Below are 27,291 nucleotides of genomic sequence, written 5' to 3' on the forward strand. Positions count from 1 at the left end.
TTACTGTCTTTGTCTTTCTCTCCCGTTATTCGCGTTTTTTGATTTGTTCTTTTCTGAAATCAAAGGGTTTTCGTCGTTGTTTTGATTTTTCAACTGCTATTCGTCGTTGTTCCCACATTATGATTTAATCACAGGTACATTGCATTAATTTTCTGGGTTTTATTTTACGATTTTCTGTGTTTTTTTTTCTGGTTTTGGTTTTGATAGTCATGTATTTATGATTAAATATTTTCTTAGTGTTTAGTTTGATAAGTGCATTAATTTTACTTTTACGATTGTGTTTTTAGGTTTTTTGAATGAGTTTTTATGTTGTTGATGAAAATTTTATAAATTCTTCAGTGATTAGACGTCCAAATTTTAAAAAATTTTGAGAGTTAAATAGATGATACTATTAAAGTGATTATACCTTAGATAGGAGCTGAAGTTTTTTTTCTTCATGTTTTGGCATTATTTTTGGATTTGAATTTGTGTTTTGTTTTTTGTAAAAACTACAGCATGGGGCTGAATGTTTTGTGTTTTGTAACTGGTGAGCTGAAGTTTTTGTGTTTTGTTACTGGTGAACTTCAGCTCTAGAGCTGAAGGTTTTGTTTTTGTAACTGGCGAACTTCAGCTTTAGAGCTGAAGTTTTGTTTTGTAACTGTCGAACTTCAGCCTTCTTAGAGATTGAAGTTTTAACTAATCTTTTTGATAATGTCCTGATGTTATTTTTTGTATGTTTTACTTTTTTGAACAGATGGCACCTAAAGCACCTAAAGATCCTAATGCAGCTAAAGTACGCAAAGCAGCTAATGCACCTAAAGTACCTAGACTACCTGTAATACCCCCAGGTCCTTATGTCCCTACTCCTCTACCTACAAGACCAGGTCAAAGATATTTTGAGTTTCGAGATTGGTTTAGCTCTAAGGGTTACTGGAAGGGTAACCACGATTTGAAGAAATTAATTGCAACTTTCTACAACGGGATAAGCTTCATAATGGTACATTTCGATACATTATGGCTATAGAGAATTTCAAATGCAGCATGAAGTTGGTTCATTGTCTGTGTCTTTCTCGAATATTCACGAATGATCGAGACACGATTAGTTCCAAGATTTTTGGCCATGATGTTTCCTTCACCCTTGAAGACTTTCACATTATGTGTGGTTTGCAGATCACAACACATAATGTTGAAAAACCAACTAATCGAGAGAGAAATATTCTGAAGCGCTATTTTGGTAAGTCCAAGGGTGTGACTTTGAAGGATATTCGAGATTTTATGACTCGGAATGAAATTCTAAAGAATGATATAAATCACATACACGTGTGCGAGAGCGATGATGATGCTGTGAAGCTTATGAAAATTCTTGTTGTAGAGTCTATTTTGTTTGGGAAAAAGACTGAGTCATCTGTGATGTAGGGGTATGCATCTATTGTTGAAGATGATAAGGTTTGTGCTGAATATCCTTGGGGTAATGTGGCTTATGAGAAGCTCATTTACTCACTGAAACATGCATTGGACAAGCAGAGCAAATTCCATGCAACTGAGTATAAACTTGGTGGATTTCCTTATCAGTTATGTGCTTGGTTCTATGAGCGCTTCCCAGATATTCGGGAGAAGTATATAAGAGAGTACGAGTACCTTGATACCCCTCAGTTCCCAGGATGTTACGTTATGTATGTGTGGGAGAACCTAAATTTCCCGAACTTTTTGAGATGTTCAGTAGTCATGAAGTAAGTTACTTTTTTTTGTCTTTGTGTTAATATGTTGACGTATTAGTTTTCTTCTTCTCATAATATACTTTTTTGTATTAAATAGAAATATTGCAGCTTTAGGGTATTAGATATAATTCCTACAGAAAAGGAATTGAATTCAATGCCTTTAATTGGCCAATTACCAGCAGTTGGATTCGTTCAAAGGTACTTAACGCGGGTCCTTCAACTGGTGAATCACCACGTACTCTGAGTTGATCAAAAGAATCGAATCGAACTCATGTTATTGGTGAATTACCACGTAGTCGGAGTCGATCAAAGGAAGCGAATCGAACTCCTTTTATTGGCGAATCATCTCGTACCCAAAGTCGTTCTTACCGTTCTACAAGTGACTTTGATGACAATGAATTACTCGACACAATATGTTCTGTAAGTTTTGATCTGAAGTTTTTTGGTTTTGTGTTTTGTAAAAGTACATCATGTTTTTGAGCTGAAGTTTTGTTCTATATCTGAATTTTTGTTGTGTGTCTATTCTAGAGATTAACGATGGAGGTTTAAAGGCATGCAGAAAAAGAAAGAAGCACAATCATGAAAGAAGTTTTCGATAAGTTTAAAAGGAGGAGCGATCTGCTTTTATGGATGCGGTTTTTGTAAAAGTGAAGGTAAGCTAATTTATAAAGAAATCTTTTTATTTCTGCTGATGTTATTCAGATTAATCATTGTTAGTAATTTTTTTCTAGGAATATTTCGATGAGAAGTTTGAACATTTGTTTAAGACTGTCAACAAATCAAATAGAATGAATGATGACAATTTTAATTTGAGTAACCATCGAGAATATGATAAGGGGAACGACTGTTACGAACATCCATCGGATATTAATGTTGTTGATGATGCATTAGATAAAGTCGCAGATGTAAATGTTACACGTGAGGAAACGGCTTTTGTAGGCGATCAACATGCTCAATAACAATTTGAAGAGGAATGTCCCAGTGCTGATAGATTGAGTAGAGATGGAAATGATGAAGCACAGTTATCAACTGAGAATATTGGAAGCAAGCAAGGTGCAGATAATCAAGTTGTTGAGACCGAAGAACATAATGCTCATGATGCATTGTGTAAAGTCGCAGATGATAATGCTACACATAAAGAAGCGGCTGTTGAAGTCGATGAACATGTTCAACAACAAGGTGTAGAGGAACAATCCAGTGTTTGTAGACAGAGTAAAGATGGAAATGATGAAGAGTTAACAACTGAGAAAGGTTCAGATGATCAAGTTGTTGGCACTGAAAAACATGCACCGAGTTGTCCTTTGGAAAGTGATATTGGAAAAGGCAATTTGTTTGGTGATGGAGATCAAGCACCTGTTTGTACTTTAGAACTAAAAGCGAGTGATGTGTCTAGCACTATTGGGAAAGACGATCGGTATGCAAGATTACTAGCTATTTGCAAAGAACTTCTAGGTGGTGATACACATGAAATTGTTACTACAGGTACAAAGTGTGAAATTTATAATATTTCAATGACACCTTAGATTGGAGCTGAAGTTTTGTTTCATGTGTTTGTGTTTTTTGTAAAAACTACAACATGTTTTTTTTGCTGAATGTTTTGTTTTGTAACTGGTGAACTTCAACTCTAGAGCTGAAGTTTTTGTTTTTGTAACTGTCGAAGTTTTTTTTGTAACTGTCGAAGTTTTTATTTGTGACTGTCTAACTTCAGCCTTCTTAGAGTTGAAGTTTTAATTGTTTTTTTATAATATCCTGTAGTGAAATTTTCACTACAGATATAAATTTTTTCTATGTTATATATATAGAAAAACTAGTTGATCTATTCACCCTCTTTATGAATATGCAGTGGAAGCTGAAACTAGTTGTGCTTCAATTGACACAACTCAAAAACTCTCTGATGATGCTGAATTGAATGAAGGTAGAGTTGAGAAAAACCTTCCAGAGAATACTCCAATGCTCCTCAACGTTGGTTCACAAATGAATGAAGCTGTAAATGCTGATATTGACAAAGGCATTGACAAAGGCATGCAGCCTGGGGAAACCACAGTGGAAGACAAACATCAAGGTATTCTATAGATCATAAATTTATTATATTTGATTGAAGTATATTGTTTTTTGCAGTTTGAAATTTTACATACTTTATTTTCTTTTTTATGTTTTTGAATGATTTTTCAGAAAGACTCGAGGCAACTCAAAAAGAATTTGGTGAGCTTATGCAGATATATGAAAAAGGAGAAATACATATATTCACACCTATTGCCTCACAGACAGGTGTGAAGTATGCTGGTATTATTTAGTTTTTTTTTTTGCATGAAGATACAGGATCTGTTGGAATGCAAACACCATCTGTGTCGCAACACTTAGACCAGGTAGTTATTTTCTGCAATTCAATTACAAGCTATTTTTTGCCTAATGTGTGTTTTCTATCAGTTTAATTTATGTTTATATTTTCCTTGCTTTTGCAGATATCATCTGATGCATCAGAACTTCTTCCAAAACCTAATAGAAGGAAGATTTCCAGTTCTCCTATGTGTGACACCAGTGATATCCCCAACTTCAATTTATGTTCATTTTCACTTGGTAGTACATAAGGGACTGATTCAGAAGGTAATTCTGCTGTTGTTGTTGTTGTTGTTCGTGAAGAGACACAAGAACGTCATGAACAACAGGGAGTTGGTCAAGCATCTGCCACGATGGCTGTAGTTTTTCCCCCTGCTGCTGAACAACAGTAGTTAGTTGTCACGGAACAGCAGGAAGAGCAAGCAAAAAGAAAACAAGATAAAAAAATGGAAAAGGATTCGTATGGAGAGTATTTGGTTGAGATATCCTTATGTAGTTTATAAAAAAAAGCAAAGGGGCAAGATTGGAAAGTAGGAAAGAATACAAGAAGGTGTCCCTTCCATTATGTTAATCAAGACAATGGATTGATCGAAAGAATTACAGAGTGGTTGGAGATGGATGCCAGTGAATATGATTCTAATCGATTCAAATTAGCTGTATTTGATATTGCAAAATCATTCTTTACCGAGCTTATGGATCCTGACTCTGATCTTGCGGATGAAGTAAGTTATTTAGTTTGTTTTTTGAATTGGTTTTCAACTGTATTTCCCAAAACTTCAGCTTATTTTTTATAGTAAAGTTTTTGCGCTGTAATTTGAAAAACTTCAGCTTTATTCATAGTAAAGTGCTGAAGTTTTTTAGCTTATTTGCTAAAACTTCAGCCTGACACTTCAAACTGAATATGCTTAAGTTTTTGTCATGATGTTTATAGTTTTGTAATGCATTTTTTTCTAAACTTCATAGTGGTATTTTCACATGTTATCATTTGTTGTTGTTCATTTGCAGCATATTGATGTGGGCATATATTACTTGCGCAAAAAATATTGTTATCACCTTCTACGTTATCCAAAATCAAGATGTGCAGTAACAGATTTCCTTTTCGATCAGTATATGACTAAGCTGGATGGTATTCATCCTTCAGAAGAAAAGATGAAGATAATTAACAAAAGGAAGCAAAAGAGAATGCAGGATCAAAAAAGAGCAAATCAAAGAGAAAGAGGATATCCAAACAACAGGCTGAAGAAAAAGAAAAAGAAGAAGAAGAAGAAGAAGAAGAAGAAGAAGAAGCGGTTATTCAGCCACTTACGGACTTTAGTTGGTTTGAGGAAGAATCAACGAATGAAAAGGTGACCAACCACGTAAAAAGCCTCGACCTTTCCTATGGTATCTCATGGGCATCTGCTAGAAAAGTATTCTTTCCATTTCGACTTAAGCCAAGGACGGGCCAGAAATCTACGCACTACTTTTTTAGAATTTTGGACTTTAAAGATAAAATTATATGTGTATGATTCCATGGGCAGTGTAACATACGATCGTGTGCTTGAACATGTCAGAATTTATGCTCAGTTGATCCCACACTGTCTCAAATGCTTGGATTTTGGGGCACACAATAAATTTTATGGGGAAAGTCCTATGGAAAAATTTGAAATTATGTGGATGAAGACACCACAACAGACTAACAAGTACATGTTTCGCATATGTTTTACCATGCATCTTATGTTTATTATTTTTTGCCCTTGTGTTAACGATTCTTCAATTTCTTTTTCATGTGTTTTTTGTAGTGTTGATTGTGGTATATTTGCTCTTAAGTTTATTGATATGCGGTTGAAGAAAAAAGATGTCTTCAATTTCAATCAAAGTCAGTCATTGACATTCAGGAGAGAATTGGCTGCCAATCTTTGGGCTCATGGAAAGTGGAAAAAATATAGCGGTGTAACGACCCGACCGGTCGTTTTGAGCTTTTGCATTTCTCTCACCAGTTCTCAGGCATGACTTGCCCCATGTGATGCAATATGACTTATGTAAATCTTTAGTGTTGGGTTTCAGGTTAATCAGAATTTAATTTGGAAGAACAGTCTCGGTTGAAAGCTTAAAAATTTGAAAGGTTTGACCAATATTTGACTTGTTTGTATCTGATCTCGGATTAGAATTTTTATAATTTGGTTAGCTTTGGGAGGTGATTTGTGACTTAGGAGCGCGACCGGAATGGATTTTGGAGTTGTACAGAAGATTTAGGCTTGAATTGGCGAAGTTGATAGTTTGGCGATTTCCAGTTGATAGGTGAGATTTTGATATAGGGGTCGGAAAGAAATTCTGAGAGTTGCAGTAGTTTTGTTGTGTCATTTGGGATGTGTGTACAAAATTTCAGGTCATTAGGGTGAGATTTGATAGACTTTTGATCGAAAGCAAAATTTAAGAGTTCTTGGAGTTCTTAGGCTTGAATCCCCTGTTAAACTAGTGATTTGATGTTATTGTGAGCATCCCAAGGTTTTGAACAAGTTTGAACGATGTCATGGGATGTATTGGTGCAATTGGTTTGGAATTCCAGGAGTTCCGGGTAGGTTTTGGGATGTTTTAGGCCAAAATCATAGTTGTAGCAGGTCTAGAAGGGTTGCAGGCCTCGGAATCCACCTGTGCGGACCGCACAAAAGGAAGTGCGGCCGCGGTATGTGCTGTGCGGACCGCACAAAATGAAGTGCGGCCGCGGTGGTTTTGTGCGGGCCGCGGTGGTTTTGTGCGGACTGTGGTTCTTTTGCGCGGACCGCGATGGTTCTGTGTGTAACGCGGAGGCTGAAATCTGAGGGGTACTATATAAATACGAGGTTTTGGGTTTTATTTAATATTTTGACCTAGAGAGCTCGGATTTTGGCGATTTTTCAAAGGTTTTTCAAGAAACTCATCGGGGTAAGTGATTCTAACTCAGATTTGGCTAGAGTACATGAATTTATCATTGAATTCATCATTTAATTCATGATTTGGGATGGAATTTGGGAAGAAAATTGTGAAACCTTTCAAAAATATAAAATAATGATTTGAAGGACCAAATGATATTGGAATTGGATAATTCTGGTATTGTTAGACTCGTGAGGGTATGAGAATTCTAAAAATGTAAATTTTACCCGATTTCGAGAAGTGGGCCCGAGGCTCGGGTTTTTGCTAATTTTGGAATTTTTGATATTTTTCTAATGTTTTCGCTTGGGCTTTGTTCCCTTAGCATATTATGACGTATTCGTTCTGATTTTGCATAGATTTGACACGCGTGGAGGCCAATTCGAGGGGCAAAGGCGTCGCGAGCTAGAGAATTAGTCGGTTCGAGGTGAGTGATGATTGTAAATGATGTCCTGAGGGTTTGAGACCCCGGATTGCACATCGTAGGGCTATGTTGAGGTGAGACACGCACTGGATGATGAGCGTGGAGTTTTTTACTACTAGGGATTGTGACTTGGTCCGTCCTGATTGATGATTTTTATCGGGTATCTGACTGAAATTTTATTTGTTATCATCATGACTTGGGCTGATTGCCATATTTGGGCTTCGTGCCAACTATTTGAACCCTTCGGGGATTTTGACTGATTTTCCTCGCTATACTTATTAAAAATCATATCCTTAGTCATGTTTCTATCTATTTTAAATGATTCGAGCTGGTTTTATCATACTATTTCTAAATGAGAGGAATTTGTGGGCTGAGATCCCTATCTCCTACTATTGTGCCCGAGAGGCTATAAGGTTAATGACTGTGAGGGTTTGAGAACCCAATGTTGAGGATATTATATATGTTATGGATCGGGTTGTACGTCGCAGCAATACTTATATGGATCGGGCTGCACGTCGCAGCAATATAGCGTTTGATCTGTAGGAGCCCCTCCGGAGTCTGCACACCCCTAGTAAGGGCAGTCGACTATCTTTATGGATTGGACTGCACGCCGCAGCAATGTATGGATCGGGCTGCACGCCGCAGCAATGTACGGATCGGGCTGCACGCCGCAGCGGTTATTCTGGCTTCTATTATTATGAGAGATATATGGGTCGAGAGCTGAGAATGAGCACCAAGTGATGAGAGTGAGCCCGAGGAGCTGATACTGTTTTGAGTGATTGATACTGAGCCCGAGGGGCAGATTTCTACTCGTTATTTACTTACAAAATTACCTATTTTACCTGATTTAAAGAGATTTCAATTACGTGCCTTACGTGTTTTCATGCTTTCAGCCATTATTTATAATTATTACTCACTGAGTCGGAGTACTCACATTACTCCCTACACCCTGTGTGCAGATTCAGGCATCGTAGAGTCCGCTCCTGAGTGCTGATCCTCCCAGTCCAGCCAGTGATTCGGAGACTACGATGTAGTTGTTGGCGTCCGCAGCCCTGTGCCTCCCTTATCTTATCATTTTCATGTTCTTTGAACTATTGTATCAGATTTAGTGATTAGTAGACTTGTATCCGAATTTCTTAGTTGCTCATGACTTGTGACACCCCGGTTTGGGCTGTGTCGGAATGGTTCTTACTGAGGTTATCGTAAATTCTACAAATTATGGATATTATATCATAATTTTATAACTATTTATGATATTTAACTATTTAAAAGAGGTGTTCTGTTTGGTCTGGCTGGCCTTGTCTTCACGAGAGGCGCCATCACGACCGGGTTCGGGAATTGGGTCATGACAAGTTGGTATTAGAGCCTAGATTACATAGGTCTCACGAGTCATGAGTAGGTTTAGTAGAGTCTCACGGATCGGTATGGAGACGTCTGTATTTATCCTCGAGAGGTTGCAGAACCTTTAGGAAAACTTCACATTTTTGAATTTTAATTGTGCGTCCTTGATTCAGCTTGAAAAGTAACTCTTGAATTCCTTCCACGTGTTCGTATGCGCGCATGAGCACTCAGTATTAGATGTGCCTCGATGGCTTGTGATTCCCTGATCGAGGGGCGATATGTGATCTCTGTGTGTTGATGTTGGGCCAGTCTGGAGGACTTGAGGCCGGATTTTTGCCTATAGCTTGAGCACTGAGGTGCTGATTGTGTGAGCAAGTATTTTTGAACGTATATGTTCGGTATTGTCCCTACTAGTGGAAGTGACGGCTGGATAACTATGTGATGAGTATGTTGGTACTACGAGATGTATCCACATGATTTGGAAGTGACGAGAAGGTCTACTAAAGGATAGAAGAACTATTAGGTGCTTGAATTCCATCTTGATTCGAGGTATAGCCCCGTGTTATGGGCGTGTGAAGGATCTTTTCATTTTTCCCAGTAGTGAGTGAAGTAAATTTCATGTTGCGGTATGAGTTCAGACTCAGGAAGACTAAGTGACTGCGTACAGTTTATGATGGTGGAAGGTATACAGAAATGTTAGTTAGAGGCAAAACAGGTGGGTTGTCTCCTGCCAAATGTTATGAGGCTGTACGATCCTTATGTGTATGTTAGAAGATCTCATTTGCAAGTGAAGGGTATGTGTTGCAATTTAAATTGGGTCACTTAGAGAGTGGGTGTAACTGTTGCGAGAGTGGAATGAGAGATTTGCAGAAGAGTTAAAATTCTAGATGATCTGTGTTTTCGCAGGCTTATAAAAGATTTGAGTTTAATCTCACTATAGTATCATGGCATCAATAGAGTATATTTGTTATGAGTTATTGAGTGTGTGTTGATCCATGGCTTCGAGCCAAGTGGGGAGCCTGCTATTGATTAGGCGATTGCATGGTTAGGTGCTATGTTGGTTCTAGTTTGAGGCGTGCTGGTGAATCAGTTATGGCTTGCGGAAATTGAGACCGAGGATGGCTCGAGTAAAGGAAAATTTTGACGAAGATTATATTATGCTTCATAGGTGTGTGAGAATCACGGGATGTCTTGAGTTGTTATTGGAAAGAAGGCTTAGTGCATAGAGCAGGAAGTTGCTTGGTTGTATTAGGATGAGGTTACATTCTGCGGTGTTAGAGTGCCAATGAGGCACGGGTTGTTCGGTTCATTTGATCAGACTAATTGCAGTTTGAATAGAGTGAATGACTCTCGAGAATGGATCTAATGTGTTGAAGATTCTACATGTAGCAATTGGGTATTTTAAAGTTGTATATGTGGTTAGGAATTGAGTTTTCATTTGGAAAATGTCAAGACTTGTGGTACTTTCTACATTAACTATGAGATTCTATATATCAGTATTAGGAAGGTAATGGTTCCAGATTCACAGGAAGTCCCTTCGGGGGTAGGTATTTTGAACATGGTGCTTTTGAAAACATTTAAGAGAGTACTCAGCGGCTTATGAGCCTTAGACAGTGTGGTTTCATGCTTGGGTCTCGCGTGGTGAGTCTGGGTTGAGGAATTGTGGCGTTGTAGCAAGAAGAAGTGTCAAGCTAATGGTAGATTAGAGGGAAACTCGAATAGATGGGATAGCGTGGTAGTAGGCCAGATCGGTATGGTAAGGATATGATTAGTTCCTTGGGGTGTTTTCGAGGTAACGAGTCTATGTAGGTGTTTCGCGATAATTCTTTTGGGTTTTATTGACATGTGTAGCTCGGTTGAGTTAGAAGGATTCAGTCCTGATGAGCTAGTGTTGTGCAAAAGGAATTCGGGGAGTTCTATATGGTTTCCACCACAGTTGGAGATGTATATTTTCTATGGGCATGAGGAGCATGGGATGCATAGTGATTTTCTTCTAGATGGGATCAATGGAAAGTTATTGACTAGTTGAGTACGTAGATGTTTGTGGTTCGGAAGGGAGATAAAGTTCTCATGTTATCCTAGGATGTTATGGTATATGCGGTATGTTGTGGAGGATTGAGATTTGCGTGTGTAAGGTTACGGTCAGTTTTGAACGGAAAGTCAAAAAAAAAATTCTTAGGCAACACGGACAGCTTCAGATGATTAGGGAAATAAGTTTTAGATGATTAGGAGGATGATCTCCAGGTGATTAAGGAAATGGTATTGCTAAATGGGAGTGATTTGACGAGGTCATATGTTTCAAAAAGGGCAATGTGATTAAGTTGATGATACTTCGGTAGTATTGCGACATTTTCTTGTTAGATCGACTGCTGATATTCGAGTTTGCTTGGTGGCATAGATGAATTATAGATTTTCTCTCGTGGAATGATTGGGTATTTGAGGTGTGGTATGTATTCTGATGGCGGAATTGGGACCATTTATGTTGATTCATGGGCCATATGGAGTTGGAGACGGGAAGTTCTCATATTCAGGCTAGATTGTGGTTGTGAGTCGTGGGTATCAATACTGTTTAGTGACTATCGGGGTTTGGAGATCTGAGCGGATCTTTTGTTGCTTGGTATGTTAGATTTGGATGTGATATTGGGTTTAGACTGGTTGTCTCCATGTTGTGTCATTCTGGACTATTGCGCTAAGGCGGCGCTGGTGGCTATGCCGGGAATGCCACGGATTGAGTGGTGAGGTTCGACGGATTATGTCCTAGTAGAGTGGTTTTATGTCTCGAAGGCCCAGCGGACGGTTGGGAAGGATTATTTTTCTTAGTTGGGTTTTCGTGATAGATATCAGTGCAGAGGGTCCTACCATTGATTTAGTTTCGGTGCTGAGGGACTTTTCGGATATGTTTCTTGTGGCCGGGCATGTCGTCGGGTAAGGTTGTTGATTTCGGTATTGATTTGATGCTGGACACTATATCGTATGGCACCGATAGAGTTAAAGGAGTTGAAGAGCAACTCCAGGATTTTTGGGATAAGAAGCTCGTTGGCAGGCCAATGTGGATGCGTGTTCTAATTTGAGCCGGCTTGGCTGGCTCTAAATTGTACTGTTGAGGGGTGTGTTGATTCAATTGTTATTAAGCTTATTAGTAATCTGGGGAGATCCATGAGTTACCTTTCTGTGTTGCGAGATGTTATGATTTGTTGGTTATAGGCACATATGGCGCTGTTCTATTGGGGTTTCATAGTGGAAGTCGAGCGGGAAGAGTAATTAGGTGTTACTCGGTGAACGGCGTATCGGTTATGTCCTATTGGGTATGCATGGTGTATGTTATTTGTTTCACCGTGGGTGTAGTGATTGCTTTGGTTCTAGACATCAAATTGTGCGTGGTTGTCGATTTTGAGCATAATGACTGAGGTGGTTCATGTAGAGCAGTGTTGGATAGGATCGCGCATCGCAACAAAGTTATGTGGAGGTATGACCTTGCGGGTTAGATTCATGTTTTCTGTTCCTATGATGCGAGACGGGTTCTCAGTCTTGTGTTATGGGGGTACTGGTGAGCTTGAGGTACAACTCTTTCATTTGAGTCATTTTCATGATTTGAGTATGTTCGGACCGTTGCTTATTAGTGTGCATATTATGCAAGTTGTGGCTTAGGCCTGTATTGATGTTTCATATCACCAGAGTAGTGTGTTGGAGTAGAATAGATCGTTGGGATCATTAATGAATATGAACGGATTCGATTTCAGCATGTTGGAAGGATAACATCGAGATTCGTCTTGGAAATTTGCTGTGATATTTGACAAAGGAGGAGTGACTTCTTGAATGGTTGATCTAGGAAATGGTTATGGCTTACCGCGTGTCTTAGTGATCATTGGCAGTATATGAAAGTGTTGGGATGAGACTTTAGTTGATAAGAGTTTTTCTATCGGTATGCGGATGTTGTGTGCAGCTGCTGTGATTAGAAGTTATCACTACAAGTGTTGAGTTATGTGGTATATCATGTGATTGCACCGGAGATAGCATATATGAGTAATTACAGCTTGTTCGAGCTTATTCGGAATATAGATGTGAGATTCTGTTCTTGTGAATGATTTCAGAAGAGGAAATGTGGTTCTATGGTTTATGGACTAGGGTAAATTGTGAAAATTCAGTTATACTGTGTTATCGAACCTATGTGAGATAGGGTGACGTGAGATCACCCCCAGGTATGTGCATGGTGAGGTTATTCAGCAATTGGTTGGCTTTTAGAACAACTCTGGGCACGTTCGAGGACGAACATATGTTTAAGTGGGGGAGGATGTAATGACCCAACCGGTCGTTTTGAGCTTTTGCATTTCTCTCACCAGTTCTTGGGCATGACTTGCCCCGTGTGATGCAATATGACTTATGTAAATCGTTGGTGTTGGATTTCAGGTTAATCAGAATTTAATTTGGAAGAACAATCTCGGTTGAAAGCTAAAAAATTTGAAAGGTTTGACCAATATTTGAATTGTTTGTATATGATCTTGGATTGGAATTTTTATTATTTGGTTAGCTTCGGGAGGTGATTTTTGACTTAGGAGCGCGACCGGAATGGGTTTTGGAGTTGTAGAGAGATTTAGGCTTGAATTGGCGAAATTGATAATTTGTCGATTTCCGGTTGATAGGCAAGATTTGATATAGGGGTCGGAAAGGAATTCTGAGAGTTGCAGTAGCTTCGTTGTGTCATTTACGATGTGTGTACAAAATTTCAGGTCATTCGAGTGAGATTTGATAGACTTTTGATCGAAAGCATAATTTAAGAGTTCTTGGAGTTCTTAGGCTTGAATCCCCTATTAAATTGGTGATTTGATGTTGTTTTGAGAGTCCCGAGGTTTTGAACAAGTTTGAACGATGTCATGGGATGTTTTGGTGCAATTGGTTTTTAATTCCTGGTGTTTCGTGTAGGTTCTGGGTTGTTTTAGGCCAAAATCATAGCTGTAGCAGGTCTAGAAGGGTTGCAGGCCTCAGAACCCACCCGCGCAGACCGCACAAAAGGAAGTGCGGCTGCGGTATGTGCTATGCGGATCGCCAAAATGAAGTGCGACCGCGGTGGTTTTGTGTAGGCCGCAGTGGTTTTGTGCGGACCGCAGTGCTTTTGCGCGAACCGCGGTGGTTCTGTGCGGACCGCGGAGGCTAAAATCTGAAGGGTACTCTATAAATACGGGGTTTTTGGTTTTATTTAATATTTTGACCTAGAGAGCTCGGATTTTGGCGATTTTTTGAAGGTTTTTCAAGAAATTCATTGGGATAAGTGATTCTAACTTAGATTTGGCTGGAGTACATGAATTTATCATTGAATTCATCATCTAATTCATGATTTGGGATGGAATTTGGGAAGAAAATTGTGAAACCTTTCAAAAATATAAATGATGATTTAAAGGACAAATGGTATCGGAATTTGATAATTTTGGTATGGTTAAACTCGTGAGGGTATGAGGATTCTGAAAAAATAAATTTTACCTGATTCTGAGACGTGGGCCCAGGGCTCGGGTTTTGCTAATTTCGTGATTTTTTATATTTTTTGAATGTTTTCACTTGAGCTTTGTTCCCTTAGCATATCGTTCTGATTTTGTATAGATTCGATGCGCGTGGAGGACAATTCGAGGGGCAAAGGCGTCGCGAGCTAGAGAATTAGCTGGTTCGAGGTGAGTAATGATTGTAAATGATGTCCTGAGGGTTTGAGACCCCGGATTGCACATCGTACTGCTATATTGAGGTGAGACACGCGCTGGATGATGAGCGTGGGGTCTTTTACTGCTGGGGATTGTGACTTGGTCCGTCCCGATTGATGATTTTTATCGGGTATTTGACTGAAATTTTATTTGTTATCATCATGATTTGGACTGATTGTCATATTTGGGCTTCGTGCCAACTATTTGAACCCTTCGGGGATTTTGACTGATTTTCCTCGTTATACTTGTTAAAAACATATCCTTAGTCATGTTTCTACCTGTTTTAAACGATTCGAGTTGGTTTTATCATACTATTCCTAAATGAGAGGAATTTGTGTGCTGAGATCCCTATCTCCTGCTATTGTGCCCGAGAGGCTATAAGATTAATGACTGTGAGGGATTGAGAACCCAATGTTGAGGATATTATATATGTTATGGATTGGGTTGTACACCGCAACAATACTTATATGGATCGGGCTGCACGCCGCAGCAATATAGCGCTTGGGTTGTAGGAGCCCTCCGGAGTCTACACACTCCCAGTAAGGGCAGTCGACTATATTTATGGATCGGGCTGCACGCCGCAGCAATGTACGGATTGGGCTGCACGCCGCAGCGGTTATTCTGATTTCTGTTATTATGAGAGATATATGGGTCGAGAGCTAAGAATGAGAACCAAGTGATGAGAGTGAGCCCGAGGAGCTGATACTGTTCTGAGTGATTGATATTGTGCCCGAGGGGTAGATTTCTACTCGTTATATACCTGCCAAATTACCTGTTTTACCTGTTTTAAAAAGATTTCACTTGACTTCCTTACTGATTTACTGCTTTACGTGATTCTTACTGCTTTGATATAGAATTGCTTTGTGCCTTACGTGTTTTCATACTTTTAGCCATTATTTATAATTATTACTCACTGAGTCGGAGTACTCACATTACTCCCTGTACCCTATGTGCAGATTTAGGCATCGCAGAGTCCGCTCCTGAGTGCTGATCCTCCCAGTCCAGGCAGTGATTCGGAGACTACGAGGTAGCTGTTGGCATCCGCAGCCCTGTGCCTCCCTTATCTTATCATTTTCATGTTCTTAGAACTATTGTATCGGATTTAGTGTTTAGTAGACTTGTATCCAGATTTCTTAGTTGCTCATGACTTGTGACACCTCGGTTTGGGTTGTGTCAGAATGGTTCTTACTGAGGTTATCATTAATTCCTCAAATTATGGATATTATATCATGCTTTAGAACTATTTATGATATTTAACTGTTTAAAAGAGGTGTTCTATTTGGTCTAGCTGGCCTTGTCTTCACGAGAGGCGCCATCACGACCGGGTTCGGTAATTAGGTCGTGAAAAGCGGCTATGAAACTCCAGAAGGACATAATTATGGAGATTTTGAAGAGACTCTGTGTGAATTTTTTTATTAGAGGATTGGTTGAACATAATTTGGATTTTGCAAATATACATTAATTATTTTTTTAGTTCATTTTTGTGTCATATAAATATGTTAGTGTCTTTTATCATGAATTTTAAGTACATTTTTGTTTCAAAAAACTTAAGCATGAAGTAAATGACTTCTGCTTTTTAAGCTGAAGTTTTGGTTAAAAGTTATAACAAAACTATTGAATCCAACACAAAAACTTCAACTTATCAGGTGCTGATGTTTTTAGAAATATACTAAAAAACTTCAGGACATTGGGCCGAAGTTTTTTGAAAAAGCTTTACGACAAAAACTATTGAATCCAATAAAAAAACTTCAGCTTATCGGGTGCTGAAGTCTTTAGAAATATACTAAAAAACTTCAGCACATTGGACCGAAGTTTTTTGAAAAAGCTTTACGACAAAAACTATTGAATCCAATACAAAAGCTTCAGCTTATCGGGTGCTGAAGTCTTAAGAAATATACTAAAAACATCAGCACATTGGACCGAAGTTTTTTGAAAAAGCTTTACGACAAAAACTATTGAATCCAACACAAAAGCTTCAGCTTATTGGGTGCTGAAGTTTTTAGAAATGTACTAAAAACATCAGCACATTGGGCCGAAGTTTTTTGAAAAATCTTTACGACAAAAACTATTGAATCCAACACAAAAACTTCAGCTTATCAGGGGCTGAAGTCTTTAGAAATATACTAAAAAACTTCAGGACATTGGGCCGAAGTTTTACTATTTTTTGTGGCCTTATTTTTTATTATTTTTTTATTGCATTTACCAACTACTAGCATTTAACACTTGTTTGTTTTGCCAACTACTTATCTTGTTACATTCAATTTCTGTGGACAAAAAACAGTTAACAATCTCTTCAGCATTTATAGATATTAAATTGGCTATATTAACAATCTCTTCACTTGAAAATTTCATAGTCATCCATAGACTTCCATCATATTACTTTAAATTTGTATTCAAAGAAAAACAAGAATATTGGCTAAGACATGCTTATTGGATGTAGCAGGGAGTTCGTGGGGAGCAAAGATAGTGAAGGAGAAGTCGAAATACTTGATATGTGAAGGAGAGTGGCCAGATCAAAAACTCAAGCTCCAGGACAATTTGCTCTTTTTACTAGTTGATAAATTTAACTTTTAGGAAAAAGAGCAAATTTCCCGGGGCTCGAGTTTTTGATGTGGCCACACTCCGTCACATATGAAGTATTTTGGACTTCTCCTTCACTATCTTTGCTTCCCACGAATTCCCAGATGCACACCAGTAAGCATGTCTTTGGCCAATATTTTCTTGTTTTTTTCTTATGAAAGAAGACAGTAGTTGCTAAAAAAATCATAGTACTAAACTTCGTCAACCTGTGTCAGGTGCTCGTATTGCAGTTTCTGTGAATCAGTTGAAGACATAGTGAAGGTTCATGGAATGTGGTTAACAATGTTAAGAAGAGCAACTAGGACATGACTATGGAGAATATGAAGACACTTTGTGAATTTTTTGAATAGAGAATAACTTGTAAACAAAAAACTAATTTTTTCTTTTTTTTCCAAGGATGTAAGTGAAAACAAATTGGATTTTGTGAATATACATTATTTTGTGTGAATTATGTGACTTGGATTGATTCAAATATGTTTGTGTGTTTTTCCATGAATCTCAAGTATATTTTTGTTGAAATTCAGCATGCTAAATGTGAGCATGAAGTAAATAACTTTTATTTTTTAAGCTGAAGTTTTGGTTAAAAGTCATAACAAAAGTGTCAAATGTACGACAAAAACTTCAGCTCATCACTAAATACACTAAAGCAGTTTCTGCGTAAGTTATTTGAAAAAGCATTACGACAAAAATTATCAAGTCTAGGACAATAACTTCAGCTTACCAGGTGCTGAAGTTTTTATAAATGCACTAAATAACTTCAGCATATTGGGCTGAAGTTATTGAAAAAGCTTTACGACAAAACTATTGAATCCACGATGAAAAGCTTCAGCTTATGATGTATTGAAATTTTTAGAAATGAACTAAATAACTTCAGCACATTGGGCTGAAGATTTTGGAAAAGCTTATGACAAAAACTTCGGCATGTTTTGGTATTTTTTTAAGTTGATACTTATCTTTTTTACATTTACTATCTACTTTTTGTCTTTTGTCACTTATTTCATCTTTCATTTACATTTGTTTGACTATATAGTAAATGATCCGAAAAGATATTTTTCAGGCTGAAGTTATTTTTTTACTATAGAAAAACTGTGGGCTTTATTACGGCTGAAGTTACATTTCTTTTTACATTTACCACATACTTGTTTTTACCACCTGCTTATCTTGTTTCATTCAATTTCTCTGAACGTAAAGCAGTAAAAACAACTGAAAAGTTACTTTTATATTTATAGATATTAAATTGATTAGGTGAACTCTTTCTATATTAACAATCTCTTCACTTGAAAATTTAATAGTCATTCATAGACTTCCATCATACTTTAAATATATATTCATCCTTAGTCTTTCAGCTTTTGTTAAAGAAACAATATCTAGTGCAAGCGGAAGTAGGAAGCCTAATATGGATGAAATTATGCAGAAGTGGGAAAGTTTGAAGTGTGAGTGGTACAATAACAAAGCGATGGCTAATCTTATGCTTTTGTGGGATCAAATAAAGGATGATTGGGAGAGAATCAGACCAAAGCTCTTTGCGAATGAATCATTCCATAGCAGGCTTAACCTGGAACGTAGTTGTGGAGGTTATTCAACCTCGTTCGACAAGGTTGTGCAACAGTTTGATAGTTTTCAGTTTCCCAGCTTGAACGACTATTCCAAGCTGCAAAACAACCTGAAGACTCTTCTTACTCTTATGGACAGAGTAATCGTCGAACAAAGTTAGTTGCGTGATGAATTCAACAAGTTGAAGATTGATCTTCTTGGATTCAGTGGTCTTTTGCCCGACTACCCTATAGTTATCTCCGATACTGATGATGATGAGATATATAGAGAAATTGAGGAGTACTGTGATGATGATGATGATGATGATTGTTAGTGTTTGTAATCCTTTTTTTTATGTTTTAATGCTATGCTTTTCTGTTTACTTCAGCCCATAGAGCTGAAGTTTTTAGGTTCATTTTGTATAACTTCAGCCCAGAGAGCTGAAGTTTTGTTTGTACATTGTTTGTTGTTCTCATCTCTTTTTATATTAATGTAATTGTCATCCTCTTTGTTCTTAGCTTTCTATTGCATTATCCTTGTTATTTGTTGGTATTTGCTTTATATTTCTTAGTTGCAGTATGGTTATTAGTTTTTATTAAGTTCTTTTTCTATAACTTCAGCTTAGAGATGCTGCAACTTTTGTTTGTACATGCATTTCTTTTTGTGTGTTGTACGCGTATGTGTGTGTGTGTGTGTGTGAGTGTGTGTATATGTGTGTGTGTATGTGTGTTTGTTTAAGGATATGTATTTCACATACTGTAAGCTAATGTTTTTTGTCACATAAGTCATTGCGTACTTTTTATGCAACCAAACCTGTAAGCCCGCGCAACACAAATGAGTGATTTGTACTTTAGCAGTATATAAAATAGTCCAAGAGCTTATTTTTTTATTCCTATGAAAAAAATCACATTTCAATTATGTCATACAATAAAGAAAGTCTAAATTCAGACCAAGGATTATTGAAGGTTGGAGTATTTTTCAATGTGTTTCTTGGAATATGGATGAGGTGCTGGAGAAGACAAGCAACATAACAGTTGTTCTGTTATGCCCAGCTTGTTTACATCGACTACATTTGGTAGACTTGAATGGTACTGATTCAGTCGCAGGTATATGCCTCTTTTTTTTCTTCTTCCTTGTAAAATCTCTACATGGGGAGGTTTTGTGATCTCAGATTGTACATTTTGTGGTATATCCCATGATTTTTGTTCTCCCACGGTATTCATATATCCTTTATATGTTTTCAACCATGTTTCCCTTGAATACCAATTTGAGCAGTAATCAGATTTCTGCAAATATCTCTTATTTATAGCAGCAATTACATGTGGACAGGGCAATTCATCAAGTTGGAATTCCAGGCAGTCACAAGTTCTCTTCTTTAAGTCCACAATGAATTCGATTCCTTCACTATTTATTTTAAACAATATTGAGTCAAGGTTGAACACCTAACAAGGAATAAAAAATTAAGACAAACTATATTAGTGTATTTTTGCTTCAAAAAGAAAAAGTATGATTTTTTTTAAATATAAGCAGTAAATCAATGCAACAGATATAAAAAGCTAAAGTTAATAAATATACTCACAAATATTTTGCAAGCCAAGTCCATCTTCCTAGTCATCTCTTCTTCTGCCCATATTGATACTCTGTGAAAAGTTTTATTTACCTTTTTTCTCCGTTCGTAAAACCACTATCCCAAATTTTCTTGGATGAAATCTAACATTCTTAAAATAGGCATTTCTCTCCCTTTTAGTAAAATAGAATTCATTGATTCTACCATGTTTGTTGTTAGCATATCATAATGTCTCCGTGGGAACCACGATCGAGCCCATCTCTCGGGAGGCTCTTCCATTATGGAATTGTATGTTTTCTTGTCAATACTTTTGAGTTGGAACATTAACTGATTAAAATCTTCACGTTTGTATGACCTTGCAGCACTTTGAAAAAGATTTATTACCGTGGCTTTTGCATGTCTTTGCTTTAAATTTTTCTCAAAGTGATAGAGGCAGATACCATGGTGAGCTTCAGGAAAAACTTTTCTAATACCATTTGTGATCGATTGGTTTCTATCTGACAAGAAAACCAGTTCACGACGGACTTGAATTGCTTTTCTCATTTCTCCGAAGAACCAAATGTATGCCTCATTGTTTTCTGAATCTGCTACACCAAAACATAGAGGAAAGATTTGATTGTTTGCATCCTTTGATACAGCAACAAATATAACATCACGATATTTTGACTTTAAAAACGTTGCATCTACTGCAATAACGGGTCTACAGTAGGACCAACCAGCTATTGATGCCGCATGAGCAAAGAACATGTAAGCAAATCTGTATAGTGAAACACAAAAAAATAAATCATAAGATGTGAAGTTTTTCAAATAGGAACATTTGAAACTTCAGGCTGATGGTTAGTATTGTTTTGCTTACCTATTCTACGCATCTCTTTTTATACTTGTGTACGTTCCTGGGTTTTTGCCCACCATCATGTGTAGGTATGAAGGAAGAATCTGGTAGTTCTCTTCAAGTGTTCTCCTTATGCAAGCAACGGCTTTTTGAATAGCACGCCATGCCTTGTGATAACCAATGTCAATTCCAAATTTCTTTTTCATTTCATTTTCTACAAAGGTTGGTGTAATCTCTATTTTTTTGTCTCGAACATGTTCTATAATTTGTTCACTTATAAAATTTGATGTAGCATGCTTCTGATCTGATTTTCTTGCATCAACCGAGCATTCATGGATGTTATGATATTTTATCACCCTGAATAGTGTGGAATTTTTTATTCTGGTAGCACGTACATTCCAACCACATTTGTCCACGATGCATTTCAGCTCGTATCTCTTTGAACATGATCTAACAACAGTGAATTCAACTTTCTGGTTTATCTCCAAGCTGTAGAAAAATTTAGTCATGTTTTATTTGTTCTCAAAAATTGATCCAACTCTTACTTCCTCAGGCAACGCATCGTTCCTAAGTATTTTACATGGTGGAGATTATTTCAGCTTTCTCCTCACTCTTTTTCTTGATTTCTGAGAAGCACAAGACCTTTCAGCAATTTCTTCAATTCTATCTGATGTTATCGGTATAAGCTCCATGTTTACTTCATCTTCGTTGTTGCTTATCATTGCAGAAGGTAACAAAAAGCTTTGTTGGATTGTGTGTTGGTTGTCAATTTGCATTATTAGTTATCCTTCTTCTTCTTGGTCATCGACAAACTGGTATGAATTTATTGGAGGAGGGGTAATTGTTGCGGCATTATATATTCTGAAGCAACTGTAATGTTAGAAGGTTGTTGCTCGTTGTCTACTTCCATTATTAGTTGTCCTACTTCATATTGATATTCAACAAAAGGTTCTGAATCTATCGCATATGCAAGCGATTGTTTGAATGTTGCAGATTTTGAAGGATGTATTTTTTCGATGATGAAATGGAAATTATTGTAGGGTGAATCAGTTGTAAGCAAATGTATACAGGTAGTGAGTTCTTCATCTGAAGTTACAAACATTCCTTTGCTTGTATTTAGTTTGATATCAAACCATACTTTTAGTGCATATCTGGTTGGATCAATATTTGCAACTTCCCTAATTTTCTTCAGGAAAGTATTGAATGATATGTGCTTATTAAGTAGAATAAGTTTTGTATCATGATCCAAGTATTTGAAATCAGGAGTCCAACTCCCATTGAAAGTTATAACAATGCAAATTGAACTCATCCTGCAGATTCATGTTAGTGGCAAGTATTAGGAAAGTGAATAGAAGAATTTTTAGGTTGTTTGTACTGAAGTTTTTACAAATGAACTAAATCACTTAGGTATCTTCTGCTGAATTTTTTTTGGAAAAAGATGTATGACATAAATAATGAATGTTGCACAGAAAACTTCAGCTTATTAAGTGTAGACGTTTTTAGAAATAAGCTTAATAACTTCAGCATATCAGCTGAAGTTTTTTTGAAAAAGTTGTATGACAGGGATTCATGAATGCAGAGAAAACAACTTCAGCTTATTAGGTGCTGAAGATTTTAGAGATAAACTAAAGAACTTCAGCACATTGGGCTGAAGTTTTAGCAAATGAATTCAACAAACTTGAGCATGTTTCAACATTAATTGCATAGTATACAAGAGTAACCTACACAATTAAAGTAGTAATTATATTGCGTTGGGGGTATGTGTTAGTGTAATAATTACATTCCTATCACATTCATGCACGTTTTTCATTAGACAACGTTTAAAATTCCTCTTTGCCTTTTCATATACCATGTAGAAGTTTTTTTCCCCTATATAAACACGTTATTCCTTGTGAGTTTATTCACTCAAACACATATATTTTAGCAGACATAATAAAATACAAAAAGAAAAAAATGGATGCTCTCATTAGGCAAATAATGGAAGAAATCAAGCAAGACATTATAGAGGCTTTTGAGCTGAAACTGGATGAGCTCATACACAAGTACGACAGGGAGCTGGAAGAAATTAACAACAAGCTTGATACGCTTGTGATGTATGCAAGATTTGATAATCTTGCTGATGAAGATGCTCGTCCATATAGTAGTGACGATGACGATGATGATATGGACGATTAGTTTTTCTTTTTGTTATTTATATTTATTTTGTTATTTATGTAGTTTAATTTATCTTTTTTTGATGTTTAATGAAATATTCAGTTTTTGTTTTAAGTTTTTTCTGTGTTTTTTTTAATATTAATTCTATTCAAAGTCGAAAAATAGCAGAGGAAATGAACTATATAAGTTCAGCAGGAATTAACAAAAACTAATCCGAATATTAAGCATTTTTTGGTATGAAGTTTTTTCAAAAAATCATAATAAAATACACAATGCTTGATGAAAACTTCAAACATGAACTAAAAATTCTTTTTAAACTTAGAAAATAACAGAACAATTAACAAAAACTTATCCGAAAATTACATATTGCACGACAAAATATTAAGAATTTTTAGCAGACGAACTAAAAAAACTTCAGCATACAAAAAATTATATGAAAAATGTTTTACATATTCCTGAAAACATAAGCATTTTTTAGTATGAAATTTTTCCAAAAAATGATAATAAAATACATAGTGCGAGAGGAAAACTTCAGCTCCATCAGCCGAAGTTTTTACAGATTAACTAAAAAACTTCAGCACCTGTGCTGAAGTTTTTTGTGCAATATGAAATTTTAATTTATGTTTTATTATTTACCCAGTGTAGGAGGAAAACTTCAGCTCCTCCTGCTGAAGTTTGTAAATATTAACTAAACAACTTCAACACCTATGCCGAAGTTTTCTGTGCAATATGAAATTTTAATTGATGTTTTATTTTTTTTACCCAATGTAATAGAAAAACTTCAGCTCCTCCTGTTGAAGTTTTTAAATATTAACTAAAAAACTTCGGTACTTATGCCGAAGTTTTTTGCGCATAGGTGTTTTAAATATTCAAACACTCATATAATGTTTTAATATAATTTTTTCTTCGTTGTGTTATTTGCCTGCTCATTTTGTTGAATTGTTTTAGATATGAACTAAATAACTTCAGCTTGTTTCAGCATATTTGTCGGATTAGAATGTTAGAATTCATCGCCAAATAGATTTAGAATGCAAATTCAGCATATCAGTGAAGTTCGTCAAGCAACTTCAATCAATCAATCAGAAAACATGTAATTCAAAAACTATTTTGAATTCTGAAGATGAATTTGAATACTTACAATGTATTTTGTAATTTTGAATTTGGAATTTGAATCTGGTTCAAATCTGGTTTGCGAGAGGCGATCTCAGGAGAGACGGACTGATGGAGGAGATACGAAGAAGATCTGGAATTTGATTCTGGGTATGCTTGATGCATCTTTTATATGTTTTGGAAGGGGTATAATGGTCATATTATTACCGATTTTTTGTTAGTTGGTTACAAAATTAATAGTTTTTAAAAATAGGGTATAGGTTAAAAGGTGGCATAAAAATAGGGTACGGCTGCAGATCGCCCACAACGAATGGGTCTTTAGATCCATCTGAATTGGGCCTTGCATCATCTAAGTGGGCCGAATTTGTTTTTGCACTAGTCACAGGCTCACAGCTAAGTACACCTTAAGGCCCAATACCGTACAATTGCAAGTCATGTTTGATTGAAGATGGTTCAAAATCTTGACTAATACCGTACAATTGCAAGTCATGTTTGATTGAAGATGGTTCAAAATCTTGACTACTCGACTTGAATATGAAAAGAGCTTCAGATGAATACCTGGTAGAATGATGATTAGACATTTGAATATGAAAAAACAATTTAAATTAAGTATCTTCCGTCTTATTTTATGTGATGACATTTGATTGATTACGGAGTTCAAAAAGTTGTTTTGACTTGTATCTTGTAGTATTACATTACAGTGGTAGACGACACTATAGCAACAATGGAATAGTTTGGCAGAGAAAAAAAACTTACAATTCCAATTTGATTTGTCTAATGAAAATGGTACAAATTAATATTATTGGTGTGACTGTATTAAATGCTTTCAAGGTCTCAAAACAGAAGCATATGTTAAAAGAAAATCTTGCTGTTTGTATAACCAAAGAAGAAAGACAAAGGCATTGGGGTATTTACCATACTAATTTACTATCTAGTAGCAGTCGACAAAAAACTAGATTTAGCTCTCGTTTCGCCATAAATTTTGGTAATTTTTTAAAAAATACTGTTTATTTATAGAATATGATTAGTTTTTGAAAAAAAAAATTCAAGTTTTCAAAAATTGGTTTAAGACAGTTTTTGGGTAAGTTTTTTTCTTCCACTCGCAAATCTTCAATTTTTTTTCAAACAAAATACATGTCCAAATACACTTCCAAAAATTATTTGTCAATACAATTTCAAAAACTCTTTTTTCAAGTTTCAAATTTAGTTAAAAGTCAGATGATTACCAAAGTGTTTTATGTCTCAGAATTAAGTTTTAGCAATTTATTCGGACATTAGTAGAACATTTTTGAACTTTAAAAACCTTTTGAAATGCCATAAACAGTTTGTTAAAAGTACAGTGCTATAGTCCTTATCATTCATTTTCTAGAAAAATATTCCCCCCCACCCCCACACACACCTTGTTTGCCAAAAAGAAATAAGGCTCATTTTCTTGTTTCAATATTCTCAGAAGAGGAGGTAAATAAAAACTAATTAAGCAGATCAAAACCACAGCAGTAGCAGCAATGGACTTAAATCTTCAAGAAGACAAAGACTTGAATGGGTTAATAATGGATGAGGAACTTAACAAACTTTATCAAGCTTTTAATGATTATAAGAAAGAGAGGTCTTTGGATTATGTAGATCCTGGAGATTTCATTGACAACTACTTATTCGAAAATAACATTAATGCTACAAATTATGATTATCTTAATAGTAATGCACAATCCACTATTATGCAAATTTCCAAAGACTTTGAAACATTTGAAAGAACAGAGTTTGCTCCAACAACAAAAACACCAATAGAGATCAATAACAATATCGACCCACTGGTTAGTAACATGGCAAGTGACTCCTCAAATTATGATTATTTTCATAACGATGCACAGTCCAATATTATGCAAATATCTAAGGATTTTGAAGCATTTGAAAGTACAGTTTCAATAAGAGAAAGACCAATAGAGTATAATAACAATATTGATCAATTAGGAGAAGAAGTAAATGAGATTGAAAATATGATTGAGGAGATGGCTTCAGGAACGGCGCAATACAATTCCTCAGGGCCTGTGGTAAGGTACTTCTTTTGTGGCCAAACTAAGAATGTGCCTAAGGCTAAAACCAATGGTAGAAAGAGACAGAAAAGAAAATATAGAGGAGTTGTTATGAGTGAAGAACAAAGGCTACTCAAATTGGCTCAACAGAAAATTAAGAATAGGGAAGTTGCAGCTAAAGCACATGAGATGAGAATGGTAAGCTAGTACAATCTTTCCCTTTTTTTTTCCAATTATCTTTTAATGTATTATGACTTTTTAACGAGAGCCAAGATTTAAGTTTTATGGGTTTTACCTTTACACAAATAGCCAATTATATTCATTATTTACTTTATTTTGCCATATACATAGATTATATGTTGATTATACACATATAATTAGAGTTGTCAAAACGGGTCAGGCCAGACCAGCCTAACCCAAGCCTCGCGGGCTTTTAAATATGGTGGGCTAGGACGGGCCAGCCCGCGCACATGAACAGGCCTTAAAATGGCCAGCCCAACCCAGCCCTATGAGGTATGCGGGGCTAGGGCGGGCCGACCCTTCAATTTTTTTTAAGAAAAATGAATTTCTTTAAATACTTAAATAGTTTTCGTGACATAGTCGATTAATCATGTAAATAATTTCTGTTTGCTTAGAGCGTAAAAAAAACTTGATATTTGACAAAGAATCTCGTAATTGAAATACAAATTGTCTATATCTCTAATTCTTCTTTTTTAAAGTTACATGAATATTTTTATAATACTTTTCTTTCATTTTCCTCAGATTCAGGGATTGCTTCAATGAGTTTAAATGCTGAGGTTCTTTAATTTAGGATTAATATCATTTGCTAATTTCATCATTATAGTCCATAAAATTTTTAAAATTCATGAAATTTGCTAGTGGTCAATTTTTTTGGTGTATTCAAAACTGATATTTTTCTATATTAAAGAGCAGTTTAAATATTAATAGTATATTGAAGTAATCCAAACTGATCATTGGCCACTTAAAATAATATTTTCTTTTGAAAAATGATTATTATTGGCCAACTAAAACTTTTCGAGTTCGCTATTAATTAAGCGAAAGAAAAACTAATTTTATCATATTACATGCATGTCAAAAATGTAAATTCTA

General features: G+C 36.2%; 1 protein-coding gene across 1 annotated transcript; it reads right to left on the reverse strand.

Moving 5' to 3' along the window:
• Nucleotides 1-19,444: 19,444 nt before the first annotated feature.
• On the reverse strand, nt 19,445-21,663 carry LOC138872962 (uncharacterized). Its single transcript, XM_070151388.1, has 3 exons — nt 21,530-21,663; nt 20,260-20,812; nt 19,445-19,930 (listed from the first exon to the last, which is right to left on the reverse strand). The coding sequence occupies exons 1-3, from the start codon at nt 21,661-21,663 to the stop codon at nt 19,445-19,447; spliced, it is 1,173 nt and encodes a 390-aa protein (XP_070007489.1).
• Nucleotides 21,664-27,291: the final 5,628 nt, after the last annotated feature.

Source organism: Nicotiana sylvestris, chromosome 1 (assembly GCF_000393655.2).
Source record: "Nicotiana sylvestris chromosome 1, ASM39365v2, whole genome shotgun sequence".
NCBI lineage: Eukaryota > Viridiplantae > Streptophyta > Magnoliopsida > Solanales > Solanaceae > Nicotiana > Nicotiana sylvestris.